Below are 9,272 nucleotides of genomic sequence, written 5' to 3'. Positions count from 1 at the left end.
GGCCCCACATTTTGAGGTCTCCCAAACTCCCTTGTTCCTGCACATTCTTGACTATTCACTTCTTCAGGGTCCAAATCAGCAGCCCAAGTGGTCTTGCCCTGTTTGGGGAGCTTTGTTCCTTTAGGAAATGCAAAGTCCTTTCTGAAGGGTATACAAAGGGGCTGACCATAAGCAGGGGAAGATGAAACAGAAGCCCAGAGTGAAGAGAAAGGCAGACCCAGAGTACACCATGGTTCCACAGTCTCATGTGGGTCTGATTCCCAAGGAGAAAGCCTGGGGGAGGAGCTGAGAGATGCCCTCACAGGCCTGTCTCCAAAGGCAGAGGGAAGGGAGGCATCTTGGATCCAGGGATCTGGGGAAGGGGAGCTGTGGTCCCCAAGTCCACCTGCTGTGACCAGGACTCCCCCAGCCCCTTACTACACAGTTGATGGAGAAGACCCCTGGTGCCCAAGCCTCAGGCCCTTCCCTTGCTCCCTGCTTGGCCTGGGCTCCCTGTCTACATATGACATCAGAGCATGTGAAATTTGTTGAAGGTTGTACATGCAGTTGAGGACACGGATGCTCCCTGGATAGAGGGGTGGACACTCCTGTGAGGAAGCAGGAAGCCTGGCCATACCAAGAAGGAGAAACTGGGCACATGTGAGACACTCATAGTCTTGCTTTATGTCAATTATACTTGAGAATAAGAAAATATAGAAAATTACACAAAGATGAAAATGGAAAATAACATAAAGCACATAGCAGCTGCTCAGCTCCATTCACTGGCCCCCCATCCTGAGGACACATAGCCCAGTGACACCAGATCTCCTGAGGCTTCAAAAGGAGCTGGGAATCTGGATTTTCATGTGAAATTAAAACACTGCAGCCACCAACACTTAGGAAAGAAATGATACTGATTCTACACCATCTCTTCCTGAAAACACTGTGACGAAACACCAAACACATCCCTGGACCACCTGTAGTACAAACAGGTTTGCAGCCCCTGATCTGCAACAAATCAAGCTTGCATGTGTTGATGTCCAGAGTGGGGCCAGGGCCTTCTGGTCCTCTGTGAGGGGGAGGGGGACAGGTAGCGGGCATGGATTGAGTGTGCCATGTTCCAGGCCCTCTGATGGGTCCTTCACATGCTTTTATTCATTAATTGACACAAAGCTGGGATTAATTATATTGCAAAGATGGGGAGACTGAGGCTCTGATGAGTAACTTCCCTAGTATTTTCCACCTCTAAAGTATCTCCTCCAGGCCCCACCTCTCCCTGTAACCAAGTATCCATCTCACCTCCTTCTTCTTCCTTTGTCCAGGCCATGACCTTTCTGGCTCACTGTCTTCCAGTCCACACACCTGGCTGCTGGGCAGGCAGGACTCAGCCATATCTAGGCTGTGTTCTGATGGGGGCACCATGTCCACACTCACAGATTACAGTGGAGCACGGGTTGCTGGGGAAAGTGAAAGTGAAGTCACTCAGTTGTGTCCGACTCTGCCACCCCATGGACTGTAGCCCACCAGGTTCCTCCGTCCATGGGATTTTCCAGGCAAGAATACTGGAGTGGGTTGCCAGTTCCTTCTCCAGGAGATATTCCCAACCCAGGGATTGAACCCAGGTCTCCCACATTGTAGGCAGATGCTTTACTGGAGGAGGGGTTGCTGGGGAGACTCAAACAAACTTCCTACTTTTCAAGTGGGGGAAACCAAGGCTTGGAGAGGTCACAGGCCTTACCCAGGGTCACCCAGCTGGAATCCCCACACCTCTGCTTCTCCAACCCTCCCTTTGTAGCATTAAAAGGATCCAAAGATCTCTTGTAGTCCTAGGTGGAATTGTAGATGAGTTCTCGGAATTAGGTGGGGACCAAATTGGGGGTAGGCAGCATGACACCCCCTGCCTTCCTCACCCCAGTGCCCCTCCCCACCCCGGCAGTGCCCACTGGGAGGCCAGCAGGCTCCAGGGCTCCACTGGCAATTGGGTCTCAAGGAGCTTTGTGAGTCCAGGGAGGTTCTCACGTTTGCTCTGTGTTTCTCTTTCCAGCCTTAGCTTGTCCCAGAGTTTATTATCAGCAAAGGTGATATAATAATCTCCTGATGGCAAGAAGCTGGCTGGGGCTCAGGGTGCTTGCCTTCCGCCCTGGGGGCCTCTCAGCAAAAAGTCCCTTGGAAACAGGGTAGCTGTCCCTGAGGAGGGGGCGGGCTGGGAGGGGCCTCACTCCCCCAACACTGGACCCTGGAGGAGGCCCTGTGTGAGCAGGACTGCAGCCCTGGCTGGCGGGACTGCCTTGGACAGGTGACCCGGGCAATTCCATGGTCTCCAGGGGCCCTGCGACTCTGGCCACGTGTCCCTGTCACAGCCCTGAAACCCCTTCAGGCCCCTGTTCTCCTGTCTCAGTTCCAGTCAAGGCCCCTCCTCCATGGGAAGGTTGGCTCCATGCCTGCATCCCTTCTGGGTCAGAGGACCCCTACTGGGCTGCCTCAGGGCCACTGGGGCCCTGGGCTCCCCCCAGTCACCTCCACTCTGCGCCCCTCCCCCCACCCCGCCTCCACCCTAGACCCGGGAGCATCCTCAGGGTTGTCTCCTCCCAGGGGTCCAGCAGGGGCCTCCTCTTTCAGCTCCTGCCCTTTAAAGAAGGTGATCATCCATCCATTCCCATCCCCTCCCTGGATACCCTGAAAGGCCCCCATCAGCATCAAACACAGCATGCTTGTTCATTTCTAATCCCTTCTTCTCAGCTTGGAAGCTGCTAATCAGTCTCCCAGGCCAGGAGAATCCTCACAGGTAGGACTACTCCTAAATCTTTCCAGACTCCCATCTGGATGGCAGCTTTGGAGCTTCAGAGCCAAACATTATGTTAATTTATTCTGTGTTTCCTCCATGATGCCCCACCTTGGAGTCATGCTGGGTTGAAGTCTCCCCTCCCCAGTAGGCAAGGGTCACATGTGATGGCAAAATTGGGAGAGGGGATTCAGAACAGTCCTTACTTCCCACATCATCTTGTCCCCATGGTCTTGCTCTCACCCCATGGCTCCTCCCTGTTCACTTCTGAAGCTGCCCTCCTCCAGGTGAGGCTGTGTCCCCTCAGATGGCAGCTCCTTCAAGTGATGGCTGTAGGGAGGATAGGTCCAGGGCACGTGTGTCTCCAAGTTGCTGTGGAAGGAGGCCATGGCTCCAAAGGTGTGTCAGGTCTCAAAGCCCCGAGCTTTGGTCCTGGGCTCCCGCCCACGGTCCTGATGACATGTGGGTTGTAGAGCAAAGTGCTCAAACCATGGCTTTGGTGTTTTTATCTGGGTTCTCACGCCTAACCTTTGACCTTGGGGAAGGTACCTGAGTGTCTCAGCTAACTCTCATCGATACATGGGAGTAGCAGTAGAATCCACAGTCCTTTATCTTTATCTATGGGCTCAGATATTCTCTAGAGCTCATAATTTTTCAGCTTCAGACAGATGACCAGATAGTTCTCTATAGAACATAGCATCACCCCAGAGTCTGAAAGCACCTTCTAATGAAACACATTAGTGTTTCAGCACTGCAGTTTGGAACATTAACAGTAAATGATGTAAATAATGACCATAAATTGTCCCATGTTCATTTTGATCAAATTTGCTTACCAAATAATTTTTTTTTTAATCTTTTTCAATTTGGAGAGACTTGAAATTTTCAGATTGTATATAAGGACCATTTTACCTTGGGCCCCCATAGATAATGGCATGCAGCACAAGAGGTCCAAAACGTTAATGGTTTGTGGTCAGACCTAACCCAGTAGAAGGTTTGGGATAACACAGGTCTCCTGACAATGTCAAGGGTGATGGGTGGGGAATGTAATTCTGGAGCGGTTGTTCTGGTATCCCAGGCGTCTGAGCCACTGGTTCTAACTCCACAGATCCTGGGCCTCAGCCATCACAGGACTCTGAGCCTTTTCCAGGAATCTGATTTAATTCACCTCCAGAGCCGGATCTTTCTCTGATGGGTCCTCAGGGAAGACCACCGCCGTGTTGGTGACTATGACCTGCTTGACCATCACACCATGTTCTTCAGGGTGACATCTCGAGACAAGGTGCCTTGGACGTTATGTGTTGCCTCCTCCGCCTGCCGCAGCTCTTCTGTACCTGCATGGCCTTCTCCCTCGTGGTCGACATGGGCATCCTGAGGGGGGCCGTAGGTAACTGGTCCATGTCCATGTGGTGCTTATGTTTTGCCATGACTCTCATCATCTCCATTGTAGAGCTGTGTAAGCTCCAGTCCCACTTTCCTTTCTTCTGGTACAACTTACCCATCATCTACACCTGCTACGCTGCCCTCCTCTGCCTCTCGGCCTTCATCATCTATGCCACCACTCATGTCCATTTCCTGCCTTATGGCCCTTACCGGGACCGAGCCATCGTGGCCACTGCATTCTCCTGTGTTGCTTCTATATTTTATGCCATGGAAGTGGCCTGCTCATGGCAGTACTATGAGCTCAGTGAGATCCCCTGCTATGTGCACACCATGCCAGGCCTACTAAAAGTGCTGGAGACCTTTGTGGCCTATCTCATCTTCGAATTCCTTAGCCACACCTCCCTGTACCTGCACCAGCCAGCCCTGGAGTGGTGCGTGGCCATGTACTCCATCTGCTTCTTCCCAGCAGCCCTGACCATCCTGGGGAAGCTGGCTGAATGGAAATACAGGCCGCCTGTGACTGTCCCCATTTTCCAGTTTTTGCTGACCCTGCTCTCTGTCCTCCTCTATGTCAGCACTCTGGTCCTCTGGCTGCTCTACCAGTTCAATGAGAAGTTTGGCGGGCAGCCTCAGCAATCCAATTATATGGACTGTATCAATGGGCTCACCTATTACATTTGCACCTGGAATGAGGAACTGGCTGTGGCTGTCCTGACAGCCCTCAACCTGCTGATATACGTGGCTGACCTGGTGTACTGGGCCCGCCAGTTTTCTGTAGGGACTGAGGATTAGCCTGGGGACTCCTGAGCCTCTCTGATTACTGGATGCAGATTTACCAAGCTCTGATGTCTTCTTGTCTCTTCTCTCTCCCTACTCACATCCTTCCCCATTCATCTCACTCTCTTTTTTGTTTCCTTTTCTCCTTCTGTTCTGTCTCCTTCCTGTTTTGTGTGGTTGCCCTCATCCTGTTTTGCCTCTTTTTTTTTGCTTCTCTCATCTTCTCTAAATTTTCTGTTTTTTTGCTCTTTTCTGGTTATCCTTGGTTTTCTTATCTCTTGTGTACTGACCACCTCTTCCCATTTTCCTTGTCCTGATTAGAGCAGCCTGGCATGAATGAAACTCCCACTGTAGATCTCACTTGAAAATAAGACAGGAAATATTGGAAATAACCCAGGTGTTCATCTTTAGGATGCAAGTTAATAAACCATGGCATAGTGCAAGAGGGAATCTTTTCCAACGATGATAAGTAAATATCTCTAGGATATGTGACATAAAAAGTAGTAAGATACAGGCTGGGTGATTCAAGATGACGGAGTAGAAGGATGTGTGCTCATCTCCTCCTCTGACAGCATGAAAATTGCAACTAACTGTTGAACAACCATCAACAGGAGGATGTTAGAACCCACCAAAAAAGGATATCCCAAATCCAAAGACAAGGAAGAACCTGCAGTGACATGGTAGAAGGGGCACAATCGTGATAAAATCACACCCCATACCTGCTGGGTGGGTGACCCACAAACTGGAGAACAATAATACTAAAGAAGTTCTCCCACTGTTATGAAGGTTCTGAGTCCCATGTCAGGGTTCCCAGCCCGGGGATCTGAAAAAGGGACTATGAATCCCCAAGGAATTTGACTTTGAAGGCCAGCAGGATTTGATTATAGGACTTCCAAGGACTAGAGGAAACAAAGGAGGTTTTGGAGATCACAAACAAAATCTTGCATGCACCATGACCCAGGCGAAAGGAGCAGTGACACCACAAGAGACTGAACCAGACCTCCTCTTAGTGTTGGAGGGTCTTCCGTGGAGGGTGGTTTGGCAGTGGCTTGCCATGGGGACAGGGGCATGGGAGCAGGAATCCTTGAAGGTGCCCCTTGGCATAAACCCTCTTGGAGGTCACCATTAGCCCTACCATAGAGCTGACAGACCCAAGGGCTGGATTGCCTCAGACCAAACAACTAACAGGGAGAGCACTACCCCACCCATCAACAAATATGTGGATCAAAGTTTTGCTAAGCATGGCCCTGCCCACCAGAAGAAGACCCAGCTTTTCCCTCTACCAGTCCCTCCCATCAGGAAGCTTCCTCAATCCTCTTAGCCTCATCCACCAGAGGGCAGACAGAGGAAGCAAGAAGAACACCAATTCCACAGCAGCTAGGATGAAAACCACATCACAGAAAGTTAATCAGAATGAAAAAGCAGAGGGTTATGTCCTATAAGAAAGGACAAGATAAAACCCCAGAAAAACAACTAAATGAAGTAGAGATACGCAACCTTCCAGAAAAAGAATTCAGAATAATGATAGTGAAGAGGATCCAGGATCTCAGAAAACCAATGGAGAAGATGCAAGAAATGTTTGCCAAAGACCTAGAAGAACTAAAGAACAAACAGAGATGAACATTACACTGCTGCTGCTGCTAAGTCACTCAGTCGTGTCCGACTCTGTGCGACCCCATAGACGGCAGCCCACCAGCTCCCCCGTCCCTGGGATTCTCCAGGCAAGAACACTGGAGTGGGTTGCCATTTCCTTCTCCAATGCATGAAACTGAAAAGTGAAAGTGAAGTCGCTCAGTCATGTCCGACTCTTAGCGACCCCATGGACTGCAGCCCACCAGGCTCCTCCATCCATGGGATTTTCCAGGCAAGAGTACTGGAGTGGGGTGCCATCGCCTTCTCCGAACATTACACTAGAAGGTATCAATAGCAGAATAAGTGAAGCAGAGGAACAGTTAAGAGACCTGGAAGACAGAATGGTGGAAATTACTGCTACAAAACAGAATATAGAAAAAAGAATGAAAAAAATAAAGCCAGCCTAAGAGACCTCTGCTGCTGCTGCTGCTAAGTGGCTTCAGTCGTGTCTGACTCTGTGTGACCCCATAGACGGCAGCCCACCAGGCTCCCCCGTCCCTGGGATTCTCCAGGCAAGAACACTGGAGTGGGTTGTCGTTTCCTTCTCCAATGCATAAAAGTGAAAACTGAAAGTGAAGTCGCTCAGTTGTGTCTGACCCTTAGTGACCCCATGGACTGCAGCCCATCAGGCTCCTCCATCCATGGGATTTTCCAGGCCTCTGGCATAACATTAAATGCACCAACATTCACATTTTGGGGTCCCAGAGGAGAGGAAAGAGAGAAAGGACTTGAGAAAATATTTGAAGAGATAATAGCTGGAAACTTTCCTAACATGGGAAAGGAAATAGTCAGCCAAGTCCAGGAAGCACAGAGTGTTCTAGGCAGGATAAACCCAAGGAGAACACATCAAGACACATAGTAATCAAACATGAAAATTAAAGACAAAGATAAAATATTAAAAGCAACAAGGGGAAAATGACAAATAAAATACAAGGGAACTGCCATAAGGTTATCAGCTGATTCCTCAACAGAAACTCTACAAGCAAGAAGGGAATGACATGGCCAGAGCTGATGTGGCTGTGAGGGGCCATGGCTTGCTGCCTATGGCCAGCTGGCCAGCTGGTGTTGGGCACCGGGCTTGCCTTGCCTGTCTCGGGGTGCCCAGGATAAAGGTAGTAGTGATGTTGATGCTGGCAAGCAAGCTGAAGAGTCAGCCACAGCCACTGACTCCACTCGGCTAGTGTCTGTGAGAGACAGGCTGCTTGTTAAAGAGGTTGCAGAACTTGAAGTTAATTTACGTTGTACGTATAAAGTGCATTTTCCTGATCCAAACAAGCTTCATTGCTTTCAGCTAACTGTCACCCCAGAGAAGGGTTACAACCAGGGTGGAAAATTTCAGTTTGAAACTGAAGTCCCCAATGCATACAACATGGTGCCTCCCAAAGTGAAATGGATGACCTGGATCTGGCACCCCAACATACAGAGACAGGAGAGATATGTCTCAGTTTACTGAGAGAACATCCAGTTGACGGCACCGGCCGGGCCCCTACGAGGACACTGAAGGATGTTGTTTGGGGATTAAACTGTTCATTGATCTGTTGAATTTTGATGATCCACTGAATATCGAAGCTGTAGAACATCATTTGTGGGACAAGGAGGACTTCCAGAATAAAGCTGAAGACTACATTAAGTGCCATGCCAGATGGTAGGAGGAGAGGACTGCAGGGCCATGGACTGTGCATGAGAAGAGTGTCTCAAAGCAAAAATGGACTTGTATCCCAGTCCTCAGCTCCCCTCAGTCCCGTTGGGTCATCTGAGTCCTGTGACCATGTTGTCGTGAAGAAGAACCTCTTCACGACCACCCATTGTAGCTGGAGAGTTCTGCATAAATACAGCCAGAAAATGTGTCTGGGATTCTAACAGTTGTCTGCTTACCTTAACATGTTTACTTTTTTGAAACTTTACTGAATAGGCTATTGATGAGAATGAACTCAGCATCGAGGTAAGAGTTGCTTCTCCTCCCCCGCAGTCAGTCCCTGCACAGGTGATGCTCATGATGTGCTCAGTGTAGCTCGCAGATTGGCCATCAGAAACCTCCTACAAACTGTGATTGGTGTGAAGTCTCTTAGCTTCTCCCACGAATGCCAGCCCTGCCTAGGTGTTATGAAGCTTCCCAGGATGCAGAGTCATTCACTGTAGATCTCTTACTGAAATGCGTATTTTATTTAATGTAAATATATTTTGGAACAGACTTGTAATTCGTACAAGTTAGTGCTTTATTTATTTTTTCTATTCTCATTTAGTTTGTATTTTCATTGTATAGAGCAGACAGAAAGATGTTGGGTCAAGCCACTATTGAAGAGAAGTACAAAGAAAATATGAAAGGCAAAAAAGAGAGAGAGAGAAAGGTATGGCATGATATATTCAAAATGATGAAAGGGAAGAAACTACAACCAAGAATACTCTATGCAGAAAGACTCTCATTCAGATTTTACAGAGAAATCAAAAGCTTTAGAGGCAAAAGTTCAGCGAATTCAGCACCACCAAACTAGCTTTACAATAAATGCTAAAGGAACATCTCTAAGCAGGAAACACAAGAGAAGGGAAAGATCTACAAAAAATAAATCCAAAACAATTAAGAAAAATGGTAATAGGACCATACGTATTGATAATTACTGTGGAGCCCTATACCAAGGTCACAGGTGTGGAGCTCTGTACCAAAGTCACAGGATAAAAATCTCTGGAACTGACCAAGCACTATGTGCTTGGTCCAAGCCATGCC

The 9,272-nt window shown here is 48.8% G+C and overlaps 1 protein-coding gene and 1 pseudogene across 1 annotated transcript; both read left to right on the top strand.

Annotated features, from left to right (window-relative positions):
* The first annotated feature begins 3,922 nt into the window (after positions 1-3,922).
* LOC102403696 (myeloid-associated differentiation marker-like) lies at positions 3,923-5,572 on the top strand. The gene has a single exon (XM_025271244.2). The coding sequence runs from the start codon at positions 4,055-4,057 to the stop codon at positions 4,931-4,933; it is 879 nt and encodes a 292-aa protein (XP_025127029.2). The 5' UTR covers positions 3,923-4,054; the 3' UTR covers positions 4,934-5,572.
* Positions 5,573-7,548: 1,976 nt separating this feature from the next.
* On the top strand, positions 7,549-8,459 carry LOC102404673 (annotated as a pseudogene).
* Positions 8,460-9,272: the final 813 nt, after the last annotated feature.

Source organism: Bubalus bubalis, chromosome 20 (assembly GCF_019923935.1).
Source record: "Bubalus bubalis isolate 160015118507 breed Murrah chromosome 20, NDDB_SH_1, whole genome shotgun sequence".
NCBI classification, from domain to species: domain Eukaryota; kingdom Metazoa; phylum Chordata; class Mammalia; order Artiodactyla; family Bovidae; genus Bubalus; species Bubalus bubalis.
This window is presented reverse-complemented; position numbering and strand designations above follow the sequence as displayed.